We start from the raw sequence: 27,099 nt of genomic DNA on the forward strand, positions 1-27,099 counted from the left end.
ACTGGCCATGCCTTCTGGATCCTGGGTGGAGACCCTTTAGCCTTGGGTTTCAGCTCTGCCTTCCAGGCTCACTGGGATGGCAACTCTGCTTCCTTGGCTTTGGGTGGCCTCATTGTCCTAGTCCATCTGAGTGGCGACCCTACTTCCTTGGCCTCGGCAGGCCCTGTTCTTCTGCTCCTTGGGCATGGTAACACCATCCCCTCAGCTTTGGTCTGCAGCTCCACCTCCTTGGCATACCTTAATGGCAGCCCCACACTCTGGAACTTAGGAAAGAGCCAACTCTTTGAAGCCTAGGAGGCTGTGGCCCCACCCTCCGAGATCCAGGAGACCATGGACCCACCCATTGAAACTGAGAAGGCCCTGCTTCCTGTGCTCCTTCCAATAGTTCTGCTGTATTCCAAGCTGCTCCAGGGACGGTCCTTTTATTTCCTTGGAGGACAACAGATGTAGCTCCTTTGGCCTGTTTAATGCCTGTAGAATTCAAAGTGGCAAGCAGAATTCTTTCCATTCATTCTTTCTCTGTTACCTTTAATCTAACCTGATGGGTTTTCTGCTGTGATAGTTGGTTAGACCCATCAGTCACAGGCTTAATCTCTTTAACAAAAGATTGTGTGACCACAACCTTGGTGAACATTCTAAGACATATGCCCTTAGTTTGTACAACACAATGTTCCAAATCTTTAAGTTTTGTGTCCATCTTGCACAGTTCATTTTTAAGTCCATCTCTTTCCTCTTGCATTTTACTATAAGTGGCAAGGAGAAACCATCTGGCCCCTTTAAGATCCTGCTTAGGAATCTCTTCAGCCAGGTATCCAAGTTCATCACGTACAAGTTCTACCTTCCACCAAACACTTGAACACAATTCAGACAAGTTCTTTGCCACTACATAAAAGGCAAAAGCATATATATGTTTTGTTTTTTAGTGAAGTTTGAGAAATATATTTCTGGTGGTAAGGTGCAGAGAAGAACATATTATTATCCAGTTTGCCTGCTTGCTCTTAATATGCTTTAAAAACAAAAACTTGCATCTCTGATAAAATCCACATCAAATGAATTGAGTTCTGTTGGCATACATTTAACAAAAGGCCAGTGAGAATGCACACGAGATAGGCCGGGAAACCTCTAATACAGCCACCCAGGACCATTCCTTGACCAATGCAGTTAAAGGGAAAGCTTAGAAATTCACTTTCTGCGTATGCACACTCTTTCTCCAAGGCTAATGCTAAAATAATATCCTAAGATTGGAGTTAAAAAAAAAAAAAAAAAAAGGCCAAAACATATTAACCAAAAAGCCAAACCCACTGCTGTTGAGTTGATTTCAACTCACAGTGACCCTTTCAGACAAAGTAGAACTGCCCCATAGGGTTTCCAAGACTGTAAATCCTTACAGGAGCAGACTGCCATATCTTTCTCCTGTGGAGTACTGGTGGGTACAATCCACTGCCCTGCCGGTTAGTAGCCGAGGGCTTAACCATCGTGCCACCAGAGCTCCTCAAACACATTAGATGTTGAAATTATAAAATTCCATGAATTCTCATTTATTTCTATCTTTGTAGATTCAATCTGTTTGAGAAAAACTCAAAAGCTCTCATATTGTCTGAAATTGTATCTTAAAATTTTACAATGACTTCTAAACGGCTGCTAAGCTATAACTGTTAGGACAAAACTAGCAGCGTTTGGAAAGAGAAAGGCAGACTTTGAAGCAGCATGTGAGGCAATCTGGTCTGGGAGTCAGGAGATCTGCTTCCTATTTCTCTTCTCTGCCACTATTTCCATCCTCAGCAAACTGTCTAGCCTGTGACTGGTTCCTTATTGATGCAACGAAAATGTGGACTGAGTTGATCTCGAGCACCCATCACGTATCTATTTAATCATGAGATTCTAAGGTCTGAGGCCTCATGAATGGCCTTCGCTTAACAAGATGTTCCACTTCAGGGCAGTGCATTTTTCTGGGCACCGGGCTTTAGTTCGCCATCAGGGGAAACAATGATCTATAACGGCATGTCAAAGGCCCCTACGCTATCAGTGATTTTTTTCCTGAAAACATGTACATAGGGAAACACTCAAATCAAGTGCTTTTTATAAGTTATAAGAAAATCATGCTGAGGCTAAACTGTTTTTTTTTTTTTTTGGCAACACTGTTGAGAATATTACATTATGTTCCCACAATAGCATAAAATGTATGTCTTATCATGTGAACACAGCCTGGACAATAAAAGGGCACCCGAGACTGGAACTATGTCTTATGAGAAAGGCCAAACCAACCTTAAAAGATAACACCAAAAGGGGTAGAAGAGTGAACAGAAATGGCTGCATGACAAAGAGCAGCAGACCCACACATCCATCATGGGCTCAGAGCTCCCATCCGAATGCTCTCGCTTCTCTCCACAGCCCAGTTACTTCATGTCCCAGTCTTAGCTTCGCAATCCCTTAAAATGGGATTTACATTTCACAGGAATGCTGGAGGAAATCAAAATTATAGGAAAATATTTTTAAATATAATGTGTCACCAGTATCAGGTAAAGGTAACATTTTACTTCCCAGTGCTGGGAATTTGATTTTTGTTTTCCTGTTTATTTTCATTCATAGTGAAAACGTGTTTTCTCTGTCAAAAATCCCCATTTCTCCTCCAGCTGAATGATTCATCAAGAATCTTGGCCTAAGTCTAGTACTGTTTCAGGGAAAACAGACTCTAGGGAACAAACAGGGAACATAATCATGACCGTTCAAATAACCTTCATTATGAAGCAACTTGGTATATATGAAATTCTCCATGGAGCAAATGAGTGAGACGTGGCTTAAGTTTCATATGTTGAGTCCCACTTGGTAATTTCATAAATTCACTCCCTATTCTATACCAGTAACATTGGCAACCAGGAAGGCAAGCTGGTTGCATGCTAACTGGTCACCCTGAGCTGTGTCTTTCCCAAAGAAAGACCTAGAGGCTAGAAGAAAGTCTTATAAATAGAAAAATCATTAAAAACTTTTATGGTCATAAGTGCTGAGTCACTGTTTTTGAGATAGACAGTGAAGGGTAAAAGGCTCATCTGATGGGTTATAGTGCTGGGAGGTCAGAGGTCATGGGGAAAGGGACTTTTGTTGTTGTTGTTGACTCTTCCCTCAGCTAAAGAGGCTTCTAATGGCTGAAGAAATCCTCTGATCATCCACCCCTATGACTGTAGTGCAGTCTTGGTGCCCAGTGGTTAAGTGCTTAGCTGCTAACTCAAAGGTTGGCAGCGGCTCCACGGGAGACAGATATGGGAGTCTGCTTCTGTAAAGATTACAGCCTTGGAAACCCTATGGGGTGGGTCTACTCTGTCCTATAGGGTCACTGTGAGTCGGAATCAACTAGACAGAAGTGGTTTTCTTTGGGTTTTGTGACTTTATTACATATGCGAATATGAAGATCGTAAAAAAAAAAAAAAACCCAAACAAACCTGCAATCTTTATTTTGGATGGTAAATTACAGGTTTGCAAATGGATCCAACAAGTTTATGAACTCCCAGGTACCAAACCTCACAGGACAGCTGATATCTGTGTTAGAATAAATTTAATTCGTACATTTTGAGTATTGTTTTTCCTAATTTATTATAAAATAACTTTTTTTCTTTGAAATCAGCAGTTTAAAATGGTTTGCTATATTCCTAATTTTAATTTCACAACCTTTTGAGAGTAAAATATTCTTCAGGAAAATCTTTATAATGAAAGTTAATATGAAGAGAAAAGGTGTTCTAAAGGCAAAATTCTGGATCGTCAAAGTGTCAGAAACGTCTGTTTTACATGTTAATTGACACTGTCATTCACAACACAACACCTATTGTAAAACCAGTTGCCAGTGGGGCGACTCTGACTCGTGGCTGCCTCACGTGTGTCAGAGTAGAACTGGGCCCCACAGGGTTTTTGATGGCTGATTTTTCGGAACTAGATCCCCAGGCATTTCTTCTAAGGTGCCTCTGGTGGATCTCAAACTCCAACCTTTCTGTCAGCGGCCAAGCAGGTAAGCAGGCGGAGATTATTAACCTGTTTTACAGGCGATGTAAATGAGTCCCCGAGGTGACAGGTGATTTGCCTCTTGCCAGAGGTTTAAGCTAGTTGTAGGCCTGTGTGAGCCAGAAAGTGCAATGCTTTAAAGGCCACGTAGACAGACCAAAAAACCAAAACCCAAACCCAGCGCCGTCCAGTTGATTCTGACTCATAGCGACCCTATAGGAGAGAGTAGACCTGCCCCATAGAGTTTCCAAGGAGCACCTGGTGGATTCGAACTGCTGACCCTTTGGTTAGCAGCTGTAGCACTTAACCACTACGCCACCAGGGTTTCCAGGTAGACAGACATGAGATAAAAATCTCATTTATTTGTATATAGCTGGAGTTAATGTAAGTTCAGAAAGAGAAGACTATAAATTAATATTTGAAAAATAAATGGTCTCCCATCCAAGTGAGAAAACCCACTGCAGCCAGGGATGGTATTCGGTGAATCAGCAGTTTATTGAATTTCGCCACGTTGAGAGCCAAGTATTTCAGACACACAATACCTGGATGTTGCCAAGGGCACAGATGGTATAATAAATGACAAGTCTGAAACAGGACATGAGCTACGGGACAGAAAAGAAATAGAAACCTGGCTCCACAAGTGCAGCCCTGAAATTTGAAAAATTCTGAAAGGCCTTGTGAAAATTACGCCTTGGACTCAAGCAGGTGAACGTGCACTTCAGAAGAACCCCACAGCAGTACAGCCGAGTGGCCAAACAACTAGAGGAACTCAGTAGGCAGCTGAATTGTGTATGACCCATACACAAGATGCAAAGCAACAGGAAGGGACTGTTATAATTACCCGACCCGGAAATAATAAGAGCACAGACCAAGACTTTGGCCCTCAGCACAGAACAAAATTTCCGAAGTTTCAGAAGGTTAGTTGTTGATACGGACTGTTGATAGCAATCATGTGCAAAGTTCCGTTAACTGAATGAGACCTTTTTTAAAGCACAGTTCTGGTCTGCAGTCTGTCTCATTTTGATACATACACTTTTCTAAAAAACAAAACAAGACCTCTGTCTCAGAACACAGAATGTTTTGAAGGTAATATTCTTACCATTTAGAAAACAGTAAACAGCCTCCTGGCTTTTGGATTGTAGCTAGAATCATAGTTTTTTTTTTTTTTTTTTAAATTAGTTTTCAGGGGAAAGACAAATTACTCTGTACCAGATAGTAAAAAAAATACTTCTTATCACATACTTTTAATATATATCAAAGGATGACCGTGAATCACTTAAAATCTATTCATAAAATATATGTAGTTATACTTGAATGTAACTTGAAAAAACAGGGTTAGCTCACTATCTATTAAAAAATAATGTCTAGCAAGTGGTGAAAAAAGCCAGAAGTTTGGGATTTAGAGACAAAGGGAAGCTCATAGCAAGGAGAATGAAAAAGCAGCAGAAGAAAAAGGAAAGAGGGTAGGGAGAGAGAGTGAAAATATACTTCTCCAGAAGCCAGTTAAAGGTATTGGTCAAAGACACTGAAACTGGAGTAATTCATCAAAACCAAGTGGAAGAAGAAGTAAGGTTTATCTTCAAAGTTAAGTGAAGTTCATTCTGAAATTGTGGCTCCATCACAGGACAGTATGTAGCACCACATGGCCACTTCCCCCCCGCTCCCGGCACCCCTTCACCACGGCAGTTGGACGGCGATGGACGGCGGCTCTAGCTTCAGTACCGTTAACCAGTTACTTCTGGCAGCCCCTACACGTCTCACAGAGAAGGCATGACAGAAGAAACCTACCTGTCATCACAACATCAGCTGTAACCTCTTGGAAGTCTGGGGTTATAGTATATCACCTTTTTCTCTCCAGAATCTAGGGCAGAGTTTGGCACAAATATATGTAGAATCAATGCCAGACCTGTAAATTCTATTCACATTATGCTCACTTTTTGAAATAAAGTAAAAAAAAAAACATAAAAGCTGTTTTTACACTGAAGGCTATCCATTTGAACGTATGAACAAACAGGTTATCAAGACAACCACGTGACAGAGTCCTCACAGCAGGGAGCCGGCTGACACCCCCCCACCCCCAGCAGAACAAGAAAGGCAGTTAGGGAGAGACACTCAAAGTTATGAGCGGACAAGCATGTGACCATAGCTGTAAAGTTTTGTTGTTTCGATAAATTGGATTTTTCACATTATGTAGTAAAGTGGAGAAAGACTAAAAAGATTTCCTCTCTCCTTGTGAACTATACTTCAGCTGACAGTAAAAAGCAGGCAGGAGTGTTTGGGTTGGCACACAGCGAATGATAACAACACAAGACTGGTAAAGCAGGTGCCCAGACGCTGAGAAATCAATTCCAAGGCCCCCGGCCTACGTGGGCGGGTAGAGTGGGCGCGCTTCACCGAAACCACAGGCAGCAGCTCTGAGAATGAAAACGGTTACTGCAACCTGAAGGTACTTTCTCTGTCCATCTCCAGTTGTACTTCGCACCAAAGAACCCATCATTCATTTCAATATTTAGATTCCTACCTAAGATCCATTTTTCCGACAAATACTTGATTGTCGGTCTCTTCTTTCCTCTGTAGGGACCAATGAAGATGCTGGCCTGGCGTGGGACTCGGGTGATCTGACCTCCACACAGGTGGACCAGCTCGCACAGCTTGGCAGCGGGGGGGTTGCAGGCTGGAGTGATGAACATCACTGGCTGCCCGGAGAAGAGCTTTCCTTGGTATTGCCCTGCTGATAAATGACACTCCAGTCGGCAGACCTACTGGGCAAAGACACAACAAAGAATTATAAAGGCACTGAACCATTTCGTTCTTTATTTGGAGTAAGTCAACTGTGAAGCTCACCCTCCCTTTTTGGGAAAGGAATATACTGAATGTAAGTTTCACATTCTCAATGAATTTTAAACTCTGAGGAAGAGAGAAGATAAAGGCATGATTACTGACTGGCACGTGACATTTCCTGAAGCAGCCTACAAGTAAAACTCGAGGTAAACAAATTTATAGGTAAAAATGTTTAGGCATTTGAATCATTACAATTGCTAGAATGAAATATCGGAAAGTAATAAAATGCTCGGCAGAGTGAAGAACACCACACCTACATTCTGTAAATCCTATTTAAGTCAACTGGATGACTTGTTAAGTTGGGGCACAGGGCTCTTGGTGGCAAATAACTTCTACACGGATGTAAGACATGCTGTAAACCCAGCAGCATGGTTTAAGTGGGTAAAGGGGGAACTGAGCACTGCCATTGAACTGATTCCAATTCATAGCAACCCTACAGAACAGAGCAGAACTCCCCATAGGGTTTCCAAGGAGCAGCTGGTGGATTCGAACCTCCGACCTTTTGGTTAGCAGCCAAACGCTTAACCACTGTGCCACCAGGGAGAATTAGGCAGTATAAAAGTAGACTTCCTATAGCTATTCTTTAAAAAAATTAGGTTAAAACTAAGTGTCTAGAGGTTATTTCAATAAGTTATTATAAAAACAGTTATGAAGAGAATTGTAGACTGTGGAAACATTTTTATTCTGATAAAATTGTGGCGGTCTGGCTGACCCAGGGGACAGTGGGTAGGTTCAGTGATTCTAAACACACATTTACTAATTATGGATTAATAAAGACTTTTAAAAATGTAAACACCTTCTGGAAGATGTTGAGGGTCACATGTCATCCACATTTTATTTTGATTATTTTCACTCATTTATTTTTCTATAATATCTAAGACCAATGGCTCCAAGAAATTAGGTATCTGGGGAACAGGATAAGGGCCCTTCTTGGAGGAGTGTAACCAGTTGGGGGTGGCACAGGAGGGAATTCCCATCAGTCAGGGCCACAGATGAGGTCCCTGTGCACGAAGAACGGGTGACCCAGGAGTGTAACCGGTTGGGGGTGGCACAGGAGGGAATTCCCATCAGTCAGGGCCACAGATGAGGTCCCTGTGCACGGAGAATGGGTGACCCAGGAGTGTAACCAGTTGGGGGTGGCACAGGAGGGAATTCCCATTAGTCAGGGGCCACAGATGAGGTCCCTGTGCATGCAGAATGGGTGACCCAGGAGTGTAACTGGTTGGGGGTGGCACAGGAGGGAATTCCCATCAGTCAGGGCCACAGATGAGGTCCCTGTGCGCACAGAGAATGAGTGATCCAGGAGTAGAAAGGGAGTAAAGGATACATTCCTCAGTCTCTTACAAAAATGGAAAAAAGAATGAATTGTACTTGGACTAGGTTTTCATACTACTTCTTAAGAAAAGAGGCCCCGGGGCAGTGTAAGCGGTTAATGGACTTGGCTGCTAACCACAAGGTTGGAGGTTTGAATCTACCCAGAGGTGCCTTAGAAGATGATCCTGGTGATCGGCTTCTGAAAAAATCAGCTGTTGAAAACCCTGTGGAGCACACTCTACTCTAACACACACGGGTCTCCACGGGTTGGGACTGAACGGATGGCAACTGGTAGTATGAACAAAACAGGTCCAACACTGAGGAATCAACCCGATACGCTTAAACGTGGCAATGGAGTTTTCTCTCATTCACAGCTTTAAATTTGATGATGTAATACCTGGCAAAGTAGAAGCAAAGCTGTCATTTGAGGACTAAGGTACGCCTGACCCAGCCATAGTGTTTTCAATCGCCTTATATGCATGCAAAAGCTGGACGATGATTAAAGAAGACTGAAGAAGAATTGATGCTGTTGAATTGAATTATGATGTTGGCGAAGAACACTGAATACACCATGGACTGCCAGAAGGATGAACAAATCTGTCTTAGAAGAGGTACGGCCAGAGCGGTCCCTGGAAGCAAAGATGGTGAGACTTTGTCTCATGTACTTTGGACATGTTATCAGGAGGGAGCGGTCCCTAGAGAAGGACATCATGCTTTGTAAGGTAGAGGGTCAGTAAAAAAGAGGAAGATCCTTGATGAGATGGACTGAAGCAGAGGCTGTAACAGCAGGCTCAACACTGCAATGATTGTGAGGATGGTATAGGACCGGACAGTGTTTGTTCTGCTGTAAACGAGGTTGTTATGAGTTGGAACTGACTCAAAAGCACCTAACAACAAACAATACGTAGCATTTAACAGCTTTCTCTTGACCTGTGTAACTGGAAGCAGGACCCTAAAAACGCAAATGATGACTGTACTTGTATGGTAACTTTGTTAACATTTTTAGTAATTCTTCCAACATCCCGGTGAGGTAAAGTAGTGAGAGTGTTGTTAATTTAATTTTTCAGATGAAAACACTGAGGTTACAGTATGCCAAAAGATTTTCTTTGAAGAAATAATGAATCAAGCTGCAAGACGACACCCACGATTATGGTACCCATTAACTTGGTAAATCACTGGAGCACATTGCATTGAAATAGGAGATCAAGAAAGAATATCTTTCTTATTAAAGGTGACTACAACACACATTAAAATATTAATTATAAAAGAATGAACTATTGATACAATTTAAGATATGGATGAATTTCAAAATAATTATGCTAAGTGAAAGAGGACAAACAACAAAGACTATAAACTATATGATTCCATTTGTATAAATTTCTATTAATGAAAACTAATCTATAGGGATAGAAAATAGGTCATTGGTTGCCTAGCAACAGGGGTGGGGGAAAGCTGGGAGGGACTGGTGAGAGGGGTCACAAAGCTGCACAGGGACACTACTAGGGATTATGTTTATATGGATTATCTTGACTGTGGTGATGGTTTCTCGGGTATATACAACGTCAAAATATCAAATCGTGCACTTTACACACGGTTTATCACACATCAATTATACCTCAACAAAGCTGTTAAAAAAGTAACTGAAAAAATACACAAGGGTATAAACTAAGAAATGAATTTTCCTTTGTTAGATATTGCTGTATCCACTGCAGAAACTTTCTTCCTTAATGGTAAAAATGGCTTTTTTTTGACTGGTGGAGGATGGTTACATCAGCATGGCCATGTGTTTAAGATACCAAGAAAAAAAATAAAACGCAAACTTGTTGCCATGAAGTTGAATCCGACTCATAGTGACCCTATAGGACAGAGCAGAACTGCTGTACAGGGTTTCCAAAGCTATAATCTTTACGGAAATGGACTGCCACATCTTTCTACCACAGAGCAGCTGGTGGGATCAAACAGCTGACCTTTAAGTTAGCAGCCGAGTGCTTAACCACTGTGCCACCAGGGCTCCTTTGTGTCTGGGATAGGGGCTCCTCACCAGCCCAAGAAGATAAATCATGATTGGATCAAGCTCACTATAGTGATCTCGTTTGCTTTTCTAATGGCTGGATTAGGCCTGGGCTGTGACCCAATCCTGGCCAGCGTGACCTGAGCCTGAGTCTGCTGGGGGGATCCTCGGGGAGATCTTCCTTGCTAATATACACAGATGCGTACCCAAGAACCTCCCTTCTTCAGTGGACACTGTCATGTCTACAGGTGACATCCTGGAAGAACTGAAGCCATCTGGAGGCCCAGGGGAAAGACAGAGAAAGCACCTGGATCCTTCTTAACAGTTCTAAGTCACTGGATTGACTATAACCCAGAACTGTCCTTCTTTGGTACTTTTTAGGTGAGAAAAACATTCTTAATTCTTTAAGCTACATTTTCATTGAGGTTTTTGTTTACAGAAGCCCAAAGCATCCAAGTGACACGGGTCTTATGCCCCCTGCCATTTTCCAGAGGTAAACACCGTTAAGAGTTCACTGTGCATTTTTCTAAGTTCTGTAAAAAATGCACACACCACGTTTATGTTATAGTTTTTTCTTAACAACAATAAAATGAGATCAAGTATATATATTGCTTCATGGATGAACTAGCAAATCAAACCTATGTTTTTAATGAGGTAGAAAAGGAAGTACACCTTTCAAATGTTTAGGATGGGATTTCAGTAGCCAGTTTCCTTGGCTCTTCATTTTCTTCCCCTTCTCTCTCCCACATTCACTGAACACTTACTACCTGCAAGGCACACGCAAGGTGCTGGGGAGGCAGTGATGATTAAGACAGTCCCTAACCTCAGTGTAAAATACATGATACAAAGTCAACAAATGAAAATGCTTCATTTAATTTATTTATTCAGCTTGAAATCATAGGAGGCCAAGTATTTCAAACATCTGATAGTTCACTCGAAACAAACAAGATTCCTTGAGCATTGACTTTCCAAACCTAAGTAAAATAATTTCTGGGAAAGCTTAACCAAGGTTTAGGTTACTTAAAATTAAAAATTAATCCAGGAATTTTTCCTAAAAATATACTTTCAGATATATATATAAGGACATACATACACAAGAAGTTCACTGCCATAGAAACTATGATGACCGGCAGGTTTTATTTATATTATGACACACGGACACATGACTCTGCTTATTACTGAGCTTCAGCTGAGCTCGCTGCTGTAAGGTCTTAAGAACATGATACTTGGACAACCTCCTTGAGGACAGACACCCCTTCCTGGTCATCTTGTATCACTAGCACGTCCACATCCTAGACACTCGGTGATTGACGAAACCACTCTAAAAACAGTGTTAATGCAGAGTTATCCTCCGAGATCACACTATGATTCTGAAGGCAAGTGTCATAAAATTGTTTTGCTACTGCTACTGCGAGACAAGACACCTGACAATTCAACTTTCCTCTGTGGCAAAACACCATTTTCCCCTTACACGTATTTTTGTAAAAAAAAAAGAATTAAAAAACTGCAAACAACATAAAGGGTTAGTAGAGCAGTTAGCTGAGACCGCTGGGTGTCCAGATGGTGTGCTCTTGACTCCATCGTCTGAGCTCGCTCAAAGAGCCGCGTTTTCTCCTTTGAGATCAAGGAGAAAAACCTCAGGTCCACAATTTTAAAGGCAACTTGCTATTGACTGTTTTCATTGCCTTCTCAATTCCCCGTGCAATATAGTTCAAGGCTACGTGCTCTAAGCTCTCATTTCATTTTAAACTTTTTAAAACATATGCATCCACACACACACTCCAAATGCTGCCAAATGCCAGAAAAGGTAGTCTGGGTAGGGCATGGAGACATGACAGGATGGTATTGATGGCGTGATGGTCCTATATTTCTGTTGTTTCCTTAAAAAGGACCTCAGTGATAACCAGGTTCATCTATTTTTACCTAAGAGTTTCTAGCTCGAAATGGTTAAAAGATAACTAAAAAAAAAAAAAAAAAAAGATAAAATCATTCTTCTTCTTATTCGGATACTAAATGAGTACTTAACACACGTTTAGTTTGTTTATAACCTATTATTAAGGAAAGGAGCCCTGGTGGCACAACAGTTACGTGCTTGGCTGCTAACCGAAGGGTTGGCAATTTGAACTCACCAGGCCACTTCGTGGGACAAAGACCTGGTGATCTGTTCCCATTAAGATCACAGCCTAGAAAACCCTATGGGGCAGTTCTGCTATGTCACCTGGGGTTGCTATGACTTGAAAATTGACTTGACAGCAGCCCCTAACAACAACAGTGTTATTAATGAGGGAACAGGTAGATGCTATAACTGGTTCAAAGGAGAATCCAAAGAGCCCATTTATAGATCATGCATATTGAAATTAACTCGAAAATGAACGAAAAAACAAAAAATGGTCTTTTCCCTTGGGGTGTAGAGGGGGTGTCCCTCCAGCAGACAGAATTGATTTTCGGATATACAGACAAGAATCATCTTCATTGCCATCCGTTCTTTACAATTTACAGAGTTGTAAAATACAGGCAGTCCCTGGGTTAGGAATGAGATCAGATCGTCCCCAACTGTGTCTTTAAGCCTTTAGGCTGAATTAGTAGGTAAGTCCACACAGGTGCGTGTTGTTCTTATTCAGCCTGACTTCGGTGCAAGAAAAGGCTCGAAGCCTTTTCAGGGACTTAGAAGCAGCACATGCTGCCAGCGAAGGTGGTTGTGACCAAGAATTTCCTTCCAGCAGGGGTTGGTTCAATCGTTTCAAAGTCAGGCAGATTTACAGAACATTGAAGGGCAAGTACAAGGTTATCTGGTAAGTCAGAAGTTCCTAAGGAGAGGATGCCTGCAGCTCAAAGGCAAAAAAAGCTAGAAACAGATAACCTGGAAGGGTGTGCTCATTCTAAAAAAGTATAATTTTCCACAGAAGTACAAATATTTCCCTTCAGAATCCAGATGCCTCTCTAAAAGAAATCACAGAAGAAAAGGGGATTAAGTGGAGTTTACTGATTGCTCTTGGCTTAAGTTGTCTCCAAAATAAATGTAACAGTAAATTTTGAATAGAGTTCAGGAGAGGTCTCTCTTCTCTCTGTTAATGACACAAAACGAGGACTTTCTTTATGCATGTATATGTGTGTGTTTATACAGACAGACAATGAGGTAGCTGGTGGAGATAAAAATCTTCATTGCTAGCTTTTCATTTGAATCTTAAATTGCAAACGAGGAAAAGGACTCAGATTGCTACTGAAGGGTCTAAGTTGAAGGTGAAAGAGACGTTAGCCTTTCTTTACAAAAACTTTGCCTTTATTTGCATTTATGTCTTCATCAAAAGAAATATAATGATTTAATAGGTTTTAGCTCAGAGGCTTCAAATCTATTTACGTAGAAGTTGGTCAAGGCAAACTATATTGTTCAAAGCTAAACACTGCATCATTCTCCCAATAGTGATAAACCCGTTGCCATCGAGTCGATTCCGACTCATAGCGACCCTATGAATTCAAGCTCTTAATCCTTGACTAAGAAGTAAAACACCACCACATAGGGGTGATGATTCATTGACTCTGACCATGGGTGTTAGGTTTATGTTAGTCGTGAATTTGTGAATTTGCATTTCCCTTTGTAGAGCTTACCTTGAAAATCACTCTGTGGTTCCCTGATAGTTTCCATGGTACTTAGGAGCCATATACAGAACAGGAAATACACATTTTTCATTATGCAATGCTCATAGTAAACTATATTTGAGGAGGATGCAGCTCAGTGAGGTAGATTTTATTTTATTTTTGCCTGAGATCATGATCTAGGAAATGGTAGTGTTGGTTTGAATCTAGGTGGGTCGTATATCCAATTTCTTGCCTTTGCCAGAACTTCACAGGGTCTCTGCTCCTCACCAATGACAGAAGCTCACTAATACCAATTCTTCCCACAAGGATGTATGAGAATCAAATGAAATACATGACCTCTCTCCCACTCTAAGGTGCACTTTTCTCACATTTTAACAACTCTACTATATATATATATTTTTTTACTATAAGGCTGTGTCTTACAATGTATGGTGGGTCACAGTTTTTAAGCGGCAACATTTTTTCTTGTAGTGGTACAGAAAATACTGGTATATCATAATCAGTGCATCTTAGATTTGAAATACGGTGTACCCGAAACCTTCTTAAATGGCTACCACAAGCTTTGAGTACAGTTCAGACATTGTTAAAATATTCTCAGTTGTGTGACCCTCAGCACAACCTAAGTTGAGAACATTTCAGCTCTCCAAAAAGAAACCCTGTGCCCTTTATGGTCACTGTCTTTTCCCACTACCTGCCCCCACAACAACCCTTTCCCCTGGACCACTAGACTACTTTCTGTGTCTATGATTTACCCGTTCTGGACATTTCACTTAAGTGGATTCGTATAATATGTCGTCTTTTGTGACTGACTTCTTTCACTAAGCATGATGTTTTCAAGGTTTATCCATGTTGTAGCATGTATCAGTACTTTATTCTTTTTTACTGCGAATAATATTCCACTGTATGGATATATCACATTTTGTTTATCCATTCATTAGTTAATGGACATTTAGGCTACTTCCACTTTCTAGCAATAATATTGTGAAGATCATTCAAAAACGGCTGCAACAGTATGTTGACAGGGAACTGCCAGAAATTCAGGCCGGTTTCAGAAGAGGACGTGGAACCAGGGGTATCATTGCTGATGTCAGATGGATCCTGGCTGAAAGCAGAGAATACCAGAAGGATATTTACCTGTGTTTTATTGACTATGCAAAGGCATTCGACTGTGTGGATCATAACAAATTATGGATAACATTGCGAAGAATGGGGATTCCAGAACTTCCACTTAGCTGTGCTCATGAGGAAACTTTACATAGACCAGGAGGCAGTTGTTTGGACAGAACAAGGGGATACTAATTGGTTTAAAGTCAGGAAAGGTGTGCGTCAGGGCTGTATCCCTTTTCACCATACCTATTCAATCTGTATGCTGAGCAAATAATCTGAGAAGCTGGACTATATGAAGAAGAACGGGGGCATCAGGATTGGAGGAAGACTCACTAACAACCTGCATTATGCAGATGACAAAACCTTGATTGCTGAAAGTGAAAAAGATTTGAAGCACTTACTAACGAAGATCAAAGACCACAGCCTTCAGTATGGATTGCACCTCAACATAAAGAAAACAAAAATCCTCAGAACTGGACCAGTGAGCAACATCATGATAAACGGAGAAAAGACTGAAGTTGTCAAGGATTTCATTTTACTTGGACCCACAATCAACACCCATTGAAGCAGCAGTCAAGAAATCAAAAGACACATTGCATTGGGAAAATCTGCTGCAAAGGACCTCTTTAAAGTCTTGAAAAGAGAAGATGTCACCTTGAAGACTACAGTGCGCCTGACAGAAGCCATGATATTTTCAATGGCAACCTATGCATGTGAAAGCTGGACAATGAATAAGGAAAACTGAAGAAGAATTGATGCCTTTGAATTGTGGTGTTGGTGAAGAATATTGAATATACCATGGACTGCAAAAAGAACGCACAAATCTGTCTTGGAAGAAGTACAAGCAGAATGCTCCTTAGAAGCAAGGATAGCGAGACTGCACATTACATACTTTGGACAGGTTGTCAGGAGGGATCAGTCCCTGGAAAAGGACATCATGCTTGGTAAAGTACAGGGTCAGCAGAAAAAAGGAAGACCCTCAACGAGGTGGACTGACACAGTGGCTGCAACAATGAGCTCAAGCATAGCAAAGATTGTAAGGATGGTGCAGGACCAGGCACTGTTTCGTTCTGTTGTGCATAGGGTCCCTATGAGTCAGAACCGACTCGATGGCATCTAACAACAACAAAAACAAGCTATTGTGAATAGTGCTGCAATGAACATTCACATACAAGCCTTTGGATGGGTGTATGTTCTCATTTCTCTTGGGTATACACCTAGGAGTGGAGCTGCTGGGTGACAGAGTTATCTGTTTGGCATTTTGAGAAATTACCAAACTGCATCATTTTACTGGGTAGATATTAAATACATTCAACAAATTTTTTACATTCAGATTGGCGAAAAAAGTAAAACACAATGATACATGGCTATGACATTTTTCCCCTCATGCCTTCACCTCCCCCACTGACCCCCAAATTGGAGAATATGGTTTCAGACAATTTAAAGGTAAATATTTTGGTCTTAAAGTAGAAAACAATTCATAATGTAGTTGATTTCATTAATAATTTTATCTTATTTGATGCTCTGGCATTGGACTTAGGGCCCTAAATATGGCTCCATCTTAGTTCCCACTATTCTCTTTCAAATATACTCTGCCCCAATTGAACCTGTTACCCTGTTTTCCAAGTACACCACACATAGTTCCTTGATTTGTGCCTTGGTTTCTTTTTAATTTCCCATGCTTAACAATCAGCCCGACAGCACTGGGTTTGGTTTTTTGGGTTAATTTGGTTAAACAAATCTACACATGTGCCAAAACTCATAGAACCATATACCAAAAAAATGAACATAAAAATATACTTTTGTAGCCTTAGTTGGGTCTACCTCATTTTTCTTTCAAGGACAATTTAAGTGTGTCTTCTTCCATGAAGCCTTTTCTGATATGCCCTACTCTAATATCCTATTAGGAGTCCTGGTGACTCCTTAAGAGCTATGGCTGCTAATCAAAAGGTCAGCAGTTCTAATCCACCAGCCACTCCTTGGAAACCTTAGGGCGCAGTTCTACTCTGTCCTATAGGGTTGCTATGAGTTGGAATCACCTTGGCGGCAACAAATTTAAAATTCTATTAACTCATTGACTGGTCCAGTTACTTGAAACTTAGTACAAATGGTCAGTTCAGGCCCTGCAGTACAGGCCCTGGGGACACTGAGCTAAATAAGACGTAAATTGTCTTCAAGTAGCTAATACCCTAGCGGTGCAAAGAGATCAGCAATTACAACATTTCATACAGGCATTTGTGGGAGTTGTGACTGCAAAGGTCTAGAAGGAGATGACACTTGGGCTGAGTCTAGCGAGGAGCAGGCGCTGGCCAGATAGAAACAGGAGAGAATGGGTGGGTGATGTGGTGGCATTCCTGCTAGAGGACACAACGTGAAGATATGAGGTGGCTATATGACCCAGTTTTTAAAATAATGAAAAGGTAAATATATGGTTAAAATAACTGAAAATTTCCACTATTCGCAACTGTCACGTATATACTGTCTGTGAGGCCCATTCCTACCATCCTCGGTAGGTAAGGCTACGCTGCTTCAGAGTGCTCCCTCAAACACATGCCGGGATGCTGAGAAGAGAGCCGTACTCCCACATTCCCTGTGATCTAGCGCTTTGGTGTTGACACCAAAGACAAGGTGCAAAAGGGGGCCGGGGGAAAGAGGAAGGAAGAGTCAGTTAATGTGTCAGTTTAAATGCTTTAAACTATAACTTGGATAATGGGGACACCATGGAAGAGTACAGAAAATGTCAGGATTGGGAAGGATCCTAGAGATCATCTCAACCATTTCTCTCATTTTAAAGTTGAGGAAACAGCCCCAGAGAGACAAAGCTCCTTATCTGAGGTCACAGGGTTTCTGGGAAAGTTTTCCTGTGTTTCCTAAGATGTAAATCCTCCCTCTACTGCCTGCCACCATGTAGCTCAAGCTTGAGCTACAGAATAAGTCTTCCTTTTCCCACTCCTTCCCTTGCAGGAGATTCACCTGTTTATTCTTCTGTTTGTCTATTTATTCATTCATTTGAATATCAGCTGTTTTCTCAAGACACGAAGATAAAAGGGCATAGTCTTTGGTGCTCCAGGACTTTCTGGTAATTACAATAAAATGTGACATTCATGTAACGGGATAGGAAAATGACAGCCCACGTCTACTTGAGGGAATTTGGAAAGACTTCACAGTGGTAACATTTGAGTTGGACTTAAGAATAAGTAGAAAGATATTTGCTCAATGAAAAACAGTGGGGCACACCAGGTAAAAGGTGTAGAAACATCAAGGTGCGCTTAAACAAATACTTCAGGATCACTAGGGTGTAACATACGAGGGCTGAAGGAATTGGCGGGTGATGACAACAGAAGCTAACCTTTTAAAGCATTTAAATACGTACCAAGGTGATGAGCCTGAAAAAGCAGGCACCAGCCTGATCGTGCGTCCACAGTATGATGAGCGGAGCAAACAGAGAGCCACCAAAAACACAGGTGGAGATCAGGCCACTACTCCATCGTCAGGAAGGCAGCTCTGGAGACAATATGGGGACAGAATGAAGGCGTTAAGACCAGAAACAGAAAGGCCCAAAGGAAAGAACTGCAAGAATTTCAACAAGAAATGATGTAGGGCGGGCCATGGGGGATGGTGGTGGTGGGAAACTCAAGATGGAATGTGAAGGCATGTTCAACAGGAATCTCGTTATAATAACATACGCTTCCTATTTTAATGGAGCAGGTCTCTGGGTGGTATGAACGGTGAGTGCTTCACTACTAATCTGAAGATTGGCGGTTCAAACCCACCCAGGGATGCTGTGGAAGAAGGACTTGGCAATCTGCTTCCATAAAGATTACAGCCATGAAAACCTTACAGGACACACTTTCACTCTGTAACACATGGGGTCACCATGAATTGGAATTGACTAGAGGGCAAAGGGTTTGGTTTTGGTTTATTTAATAGAGGGAAAGTTAAAACCAAAGATATTAAAAGAGCCATCCATGCCATTTGTAAGAAAGTTCAACTGTTGAGCTTTTAGGGTTTCCAAGAAATAATGCTTCTCTTTCCTCCAAGTTCAAAACCAAATGAGAGATAGATACAGTGTTGAACAGGAGGAAATAAAAATCACTTTTATAACTCACAAAGCTGATTGGAGTCCCGGGCCTTTGATCCATGGCGACGTAAGTCTGCAAAAACTTCCCTTATGATTCAGAGAGGTCTACCCATAAAACCATAGTTGGCAGTGCACAAAGGGCTCACCTCCATGGTAGGGATGAGGTGAGAGTTGATGAGAGTGGATGCTTTCTTCAGCAAGACAGGTAGGTGTGAAACAGGGATTAAGGAGAGGATGAGTCAAGAGTGCCCAATTCCTTCTTGCAAACTCTGCAATTTGATGCCTGTCTTCCTCTCCTAGGTGTGAGCAAGGGGATGAGACAAGAGACCGTGGAATCTGAAGCTAGAAAGGAGGTTCCCCTCTAACATCAACAGGGGGATGCAGGTATTTGAGATAGAGTACGTTTGAGGTAGCTCTTTCTTGTGAGGCATCCTAAGGTAATCAACCTTCGGTGAAATCCCTAGCTCTTGAGTAACCATCTTAGAAAACAGATCGTGGTGGTAACCATTTCAAGAGAGAAGGCAGATTCAAAGGCAACTGTCCAGAAACACAAAATATATTTAAAAATTTCTCTTTCTAAAATAATGCTGTTTAGCAAAACACTTGACAGTGTTGAATGGATTGAGTACGTAAAATCTAAAATTAACTGGCTGTCATTAGTACTGGGAGAAAAGTAAGTTATTTTTTTTATAGTCCCAGGAACTTTCATAAAAAAAAAGAAATAAAACATACCTTCAACTATTCTGATGATCCCTTAAGTTCCATAAAAATATAAAAGACAAGGTCTTGAAATGAGGAATACATGAAAAACCCTAAAACTTTCCATAAAACCCTCTCAATTTCCAATTGAAGACTATCTTTCCTCCTCTCTGCAGTTTTCAAAACATTCTTTCTTTCCCCTCCTTAAACCCTGCCCCCAGCTTTGAATCTCATTATCAGATAATCTCGCCTCCTTGTTACTGTCATCTACCAACCCCCATGTCGCTCCTCTCATTTCCTGATCCTTTTATTTCCTGGTTTATTGTCACTCTCCCCATTACTACTCTGGGTCCTCATGCTTGGAGATTCCAAAGTACGTGTAGACGATCCAATACCCTATTATTCTCTCAGTTACTTGAATTCCTTTTTCCAATTATCTTGTCCTCTACCTACCTTAGTCACACATTCCCAAGTAACTGCATGATTTTACACACCTCACTCTCAAATCACAGTGTCCTGTCTTTCTAGTCTATTCCTTCTAGTACCCCCACTGCAACCTCTATTCAATTGATACTATCACCTTTTCATTACTATTAACCCTCTTGATGTCCCCACCATTTCAGTGAGGCTGGCCCTAACCACCTGCTTAAAATCTCACCCCTCTCCTAATCATCAGCAATCCCACTTCCCCTTAACCCATCTACTTTTTCTTTTGCCATAAATTTTATCACCTTCTAACATATATACAATTTATCTATTTATTCAATATCTTTTCAGCTAGAATCCAAGGGTGGCAATCTTTCTTTTGTTCAATGATCTATCCCTCACACGTAGAACAGTGCCTGGCGTATAGTAGGAGCTCCATTATATTTGTTGAATTAAAGCAGTATTTATTAATTATGGAGTGTTGTTTTGGGAGACTCAAGTGAATATAGTCTGAGTTTAGGAAAGCCTCTACTCTAGATAGGGAAGCAAAACCTATCCCCTGTGGGCAAATCAGGGCAGTAGTGACAAGGCAAACAGAGTTTCAGAAAGGCAGAAATCAGGGTGGGCAGCAAGGCCTCAGCTAACTCGAAGGAGAAGGAAATGGAATACGCAGAGGAGACAGTGTTTCAATCTGGGGAAATGCAAACGCAGAAGAGGTGATATGGACTGGAGATGGTGAGGGATCTACTTAAGCAGAAAAAAGTACTCCTGATGGAGGGTACTGTATCAGGTAAGAGAGGCCAAGTTACAATGGGCAGCTTAAACTGGCCAGAGGACTTGGCATGTGGTCAACAGGCAGAGAGCGCTACCCCAGGTCCCTGGCCAGAGGACTTGGCATGTGGTCAACAGGCAGAGAGCGCTACCCCAGGTCCCTGGCCAGGAGAGCAGTGTGATGAGGGAGGGATCTAGGAAGACAAGAACGGAAGCTACAGAGCATGCATTAAAAAACAAAACCAAACCCAGTGCCGCCGACCCTACAGGATGGATTGGATAGGGCAGATTCTAGCGTTAGAAGAGCAAATGGCAGATAAGGATCTAGAATGCAGGGGTTACAGAGGGAATGGAGAAAAAAAAAAGAAGGGAGTGGTAAATCTAAGACAGACCTTAAACGACAAAAAAACAAAAATAAACGACTGACAGGTAGCATGTCAAGGACAGGAGAAGGGAAGCTTCAGAATAGTTCTCTAGCCAGGGAGATTGGAAGAGTGGTGATTACCCTGAGAGAATGGGCTGGCTGGGAAGGAGAGCTAGTCTGGTCTGTGGGAGAATGTGGGCTCAGCTTTAGGTAAGATGAATCTGAAGTAGCAGCAGGTCACCAAACAGAGGGCCCCTCTAGGCAGTCTGATGTACGGTTCTGGAGGGTGAGAACTAAAGCCATGAGAGGATGGATTCATTTTCTGCTTAATTTTGCAGTTCAAAAGTTTCAAGTTTGAATTTTGTAATTTGAAACACTATTAAACAGCTTTTGAAAGAACCAGAAAGAGGTTTTTGTAAGAAAAACTAATGTCTTATGTTCTTAGTTTTGAGGAAATGGGCTAAAAGATGATCTTGTTGTTAGGTGCCGTCGAGTAGGTTCCAACTCATAGTGACCCCAAGTTTAACAGAACAAAACGCTGCCTGGTCCTGCACCATCCTCACAATTGTTGTTATACCTGAACCCATTGTTGCAGCCAGTGTGTCAGTCCATCTCGTTGGGGGTCTTCCTCTTTTTCGCTGACCCTCTACCTTACCAAGCATGATGTCCTTCTCCAGAGACTGGTCCCTCCTGATAACAAGTCCAAAGTACGTGAGATGAAGTCTCGCCATCCTTTCTTCCAATGAGCACTCTGGCTGTTCTTCCAAGACAGGCTTGTTCGTTCTTTTGGCAGTCCATGGTATATTCAATATCCTTCCCCAACACCATATTTCAAAGGCATCAATTCTTCTTTGGTATTCCTTATTCACTGTCCATCTTTCGCATGCATATAAGGTGACTGAAAATACCATGACTTTTTTCATTCAGGTGCACCTTATTCCTCAAAGTAACATCCTTGTTTTTCAACATAGTAAAGAGGCCTTTTGCAGCAGATTTGCCCAATGCAATGCATTGTTTGATTCCTTGACTATCGCGTCTATGGGCGTTGACTGTGGATCCAAGTAAAATGAAATCCTTGACAACTTCAATATTTTCTCCATTTATCATAATGTTACTTATCGGTCCAGTTGTGAGGATTTTTGTTTTCTTCATGTTGGTTGTAATCCATACTGAAGGCTGTGGTCTTTGATCTTCATCAGTAAGTGCTTCAAGTCTTCTTTGCTATCAGCAAGCAAGGTTGTGTCATATTCCTATCACAGGTTGTTAATGAGTCTTCCTCATGCCGAGTTCTTCATGTAGTCCAGCTTCTCAGATTATTGCTCGGCATACAGATTGAATAAGTATGGTGAAAGGATACAACCCTGACACACATCTTTCCTTATTTTAAACCACACAGTATCCCCTTGTTCTGTTTGAATGGCTGCCTGTTGGTCTATGTACAGGTTCCACATGAGCACCGTTAAGTACATAGATATTATCCTGTCACTGATAGCACTGTACTTCAGGATAGATCTTGAAATGTTCCTTTTGACAATCAATGCAATGCCATTCCTCTTCAATTTGTCATTCCTGGCATAGTAGAACATATGATTATTTGATTAAAAATGGCCAATACCAGTCCATTTCAGCTCACTAATGCCTAAGATATCGATCTTTATGTGTCCTGTTTCATTTTTGATAATTTCCAATTTTCCAAGATTATACTGCATATGTACAACATTCCAATTATTAATGGGTGTTTGCAGCTGTTTCTACTTATTTCGAGTCGTGCCACATCAGCAAATGAAGGTCCTGAAAGTTATACTCCATCCACGTCATTAAGGTCAACTCTCCTTTGACGAGGCAGCTTCTCCCCAGTTGTATTTTGAGTGCTTTCCAACCTAAGGCACTCATCTTTCAGCACTGTATCAGTCAATATTTTGCTGCTATTCATAACATATTAACTGGCCAATTTTTTTTCAGAAGTAGACCACCAGGTGCTTCTTCCTGGTCTGTCTGTCTGGAAGCTCCACCAATACCTGTCCACCATGGGTGACCCTGCTGATATTTGAAATACCAGTGGCATAGCTTCCAGCATCACAGCAACACGCAAGCCACCACAATACAATAAACTGACAGAAGCGTGGTGGAAAATGATTTTAGCAGTGTACGGAGAATTCTGTCAACTCCTGGCCTGAGAGACCCACAGGCTATGGGAAAGCAGAGTGATAACGAACTTGCACAAATATGTCCTTTTGTTGGAAGTGGGCTTAGGAAGCCCGTGCTTTTGAAGCAGAGCAATATTTTAGTTCTTTATCCTGTGGAAAGAAGGGAAACCCCTAAACCAGGGAGCTGAAAAAAAGATGCTGTTCTCATTCCTTTTCCTAAGGGTAGGCAATTTTGTCCTCTGATTGCTGAGAAAAAACAGGTGTGAAAAAGATAATGGTTTTGACCACAAGTTAAACTAGAAAGGGTCCAAAGACCAGCTAACCCCAAACTACGAGAGTTATGCTCAAAGTCTGGAAGGATCTGAACATGAAAGTAAGATTTGGGGTACGTTATAAAGGGGTATTCTAATCAGTAACGAAAAACATGGTTTGAAATGGTTAAGGAGTTACAAATCATGGAAAAAAGATACCTAGTTGTAATGTAAGAGGCTAATACTATTCTAGCTTGTGTTCCCCTAACTTTTCAAGTGATGCCCTTTCAGGGACTGACAGCAGAGCCCAGAGCAGCCCTTGTAAGAATAAATTTCCTTCAAGGTCTGATATTTTGTCATTCTACTCTGTAATACATCTGTTTGCTCTACTCTTACAATGTTTTGAATTACTTAAATACAAGTAAACATACTACACAAGAAACATCTGGGCACACAGCTCAGTTTAAGAAGCTCAGTTAGAGTCACATCTAAAAGCACATTTTAAAACAAGCTTCTGACATTTAGAATGAAATACTTCAGCAGTAGAAGGGATTATTCCAGTCCAACTTTTCATTTTACTGATAAGCAAACCAAGGCCTAGAGAAGTTAGGTGTCCTAGGTCACGTAGTGAGTAAAACAAAATGTGTCTGGAATACAGGAATCCAGACACTCTGCCAAGGGTTTCTACCTCACATCTCTACACACGTCCAAGGGGCTGTGCACGAGGTCGGGTGGTAGGGAGGAAGACAAAGCCTAAGCTCCCTCTGGTCAAATCTCTCTCTGCAACATACGGCGCGACTCTGCGCTTCAGTTTGCTTACGTGCAACATGGGCTGATACAAATATTTTGATTTTTCTCCACTTCTCATGACGTTGTTAATCAGTCCAGTTGTGAGGATTCTCATTTTCTTCATGTTCAGGCGTAATCCGTTCTGAAGGCTGTGGTGTTTGACTTTCATCAGTAAGTGCTTCGAGCCGCCTTCATGACAAGGTTGTGTCATCTGCATATTACAAATTGTTAATGAGTCTTCCACTAATCCTGATGCTGCGTTTTTACTGACCAAAGATCAGAAGAGTTGTGGGAAGATATCAAGGGCATCATACATAAAGAAAATAAAAGGTCATTAAAAAGACAGGAAAGAAAGAAAGAAAGAAAGAAAAAAAAAAGACCAAAATGAATGTCAGAAAAGACTCAGACTTGCTCTTAAGTGCAGAGTAGCTAAAGCGAATGGAAGAAATGAAGTAAAAGAACTGAACAGAAGATTTCAAGGGGGCTCAAGAAGACAAGGTAAAGTATTACGATGAAATATACAAAGACCTGGAGTTAGAAAAACAAAAAGGACACGATCAGCATTTCTCAAGATGCAAGAACTGAAGAGAAAATTCAAGTCTTGAGTTGTATTACTAAAGAAATCTATTGTCAAAAAATTGAATGATGCAGGAAGCATCAAAAGAAGATGGAAGGAATACACAGAGTCACTGTGCCAAAAAGAACTGGTGGATGTTCAGTCATTTCGGGGGGCAGCAAATGACCAAGAACCAATGGCACTGAAGGGAGAAGTCCAAGTTGCATTGAAGGCGTTGACAAAAAACAAGGCTCCAGGAATTGACGGAATACCAATGCAGATGTTTCAAAATACGGGTACATGTCTGAGAGCACCTACTTGTCTATGTCAGGAAATTTGGAAGACAGCTACCTGGCCAACTGATCGGAAGAGATCCATATCTGTGCCCATTCCAAAGAAAGGCGATCAAATGGAAATAAGAAAATATTGAACAATATCATTAATGTCACATGCTAGTAAAATTTTGCTGAAGATTATTAAAAAAACGATTGCAGCCATACATCAACAGAGACCTGCCAGAAGTTTAAGCTGAATTCAAAAGAGGGCATGGAATGAGGGATGTCATTGCTGATGTCAGATGGACCTTGGTCAAAGGCAGAGAATACCAGAAGGATGTTTACCTGTGTTTTATCCACTATACAAAGGCATTCAACTGTGTGGATCATAATAACTTATGGGTAACACTATAAAGAATGGGAATTCCAGAACAGTTAATTGTGCTCATGTGGAACCTGTACATGGATCAAGAGGCAGTTGTTGAAAAAGAACATGGGGATACTGCATGGTTTAAAAACTGGAAAAAGTATGCAGCAGGGTTGTATCCTTTCACGATACAATAAGCACTTACATAGCACTTACTAGGTGACTACCACTGTTATAAATATCTTACAAATATTAACGTACTTAATTCCCATAAAAATTCTATGGGGTATATACTATAATGATTCCCCTTTTCCATACGAGAAACTGAGGCACAGAGAGGGAAGTAACTTGCCTAAGGTCACAAAGCTAAAGGGCAAGGAGCCAGGGTTTGGACCTGGTCAGCTGGCTCAGAGGACTGGCTCTTCCCTTTTGTTACACTGCCTGTGTGCTCTCAAGATATCACGGAACTCTCCTCTGAGTCTTTAACAGTTACACTGGGCATGGCTCCTGATCCACAGTGGGCCTTCAGTAAATAACTGAATGAATGGATAAAGGTCCGCCATTGTTTTTAAATGGTGTCCCAGGCACCTTACAGCTAACTGGTGGCAATATATACACACTGAAGGGGCATTCTGTTTTTGTTTCTTTGAGATAGTCACTTGGAAACTAAATGGATAAAATTAGCCACAAGGTGACACCTTTGCTACTAACCCAATTCTACGCTACATTTCCCCAACCATGGTTACACAAGTCTAGGATCTAACCATTTCTAAAATATAGATGATCTGATTCCTTCCTAATTTGGCTCCTGTTTCTTGTTTCTCTTATTGTCTTAGGTAACCGGTCTTTAAAATTCAAAAACGTCTTTGATTTTTCTTCTACCTTGCCACCCCATAGCATAGTCTCTGTCATGGACTGAATTATGTCTCCCCAAAATACGTGTTGTAAATCCTAACCTCTATGCCTATGGCTATAATTCCATTTGGGAATGGGCTGTCTTTGTTATGTTAATGAGTCAGTCTCTTTTGAGATATACCCAACCCAAAACCCAGTGCTGTCAAGTTGATTCCGACTCATAGCAACCCTATAGGACAGAGCAGAACTGCCCCATAGAGTTTCCAAGGAGCACCTGGCGGATTTGAACTGCCGACCCTTTGGTTGACAGCTGATATAGAAGAGTTTAAACAAGAAAGCAGAGGATAGAGGGGGTAAGACAGATGCCAAGAGACATGAAGATCTTGGAGGAACCAGGAAGCAGAAGCTGAGAGACAAGAGCCTTCCTCCAGAGCCAGTAGAGAGAGAAAGCCTTCCCCTACAGCAGGTGCCCGGAATTTGGACGTCCAGCCACCTCAACTTTGAGAAAATAAATTTGTTTGTTAAAGCCATCTACTTGTGGTATTTCTGTGACAGCAGCACTAGATACTGAAACAGCCTCCATTTGACAAATTGTAATCCCTCTTGACATCTACTTGTTTCCAGTCTTCCTGTCCCTGGAAGCAGAATGATACAGTCA

General features: G+C 41.4%; 1 protein-coding gene across 10 annotated transcripts in view; it reads right to left on the reverse strand.

The window, feature by feature from the left end:
* Positions 1-27,099, reverse strand: part of MCPH1 (microcephalin 1) — a 331,342-nt gene that overhangs the window by 42,945 nt on the left and 261,298 nt on the right. For 5 of the 10 annotated variants that reach the window (XM_064294947.1, XM_064294948.1, XM_064294949.1 and 2 more), the window contains 2 exons: positions 6,512-6,749; positions 5,779-5,851 (listed from right to left, as the gene is read on the reverse strand). In XM_064294947.1, coding sequence (XP_064151017.1) covers positions 5,793-5,851; positions 6,512-6,749 — 297 coding nt within the window. In that variant the 3' untranslated portion in view covers positions 5,779-5,792. Of the gene's footprint in view, positions 1-5,778; positions 5,852-6,511; positions 6,753-27,099 lie in introns of those variants that run through there. The other 5 variants (XR_010323533.1, XR_010323534.1, XM_064294942.1 and 2 more) reach the window with 2 other exon arrangements.

This window comes from Loxodonta africana, chromosome 12 (genome assembly GCF_030014295.1).
Source record: "Loxodonta africana isolate mLoxAfr1 chromosome 12, mLoxAfr1.hap2, whole genome shotgun sequence".
Taxonomy (NCBI): Eukaryota; Metazoa; Chordata; class Mammalia; order Proboscidea; family Elephantidae; genus Loxodonta; species Loxodonta africana.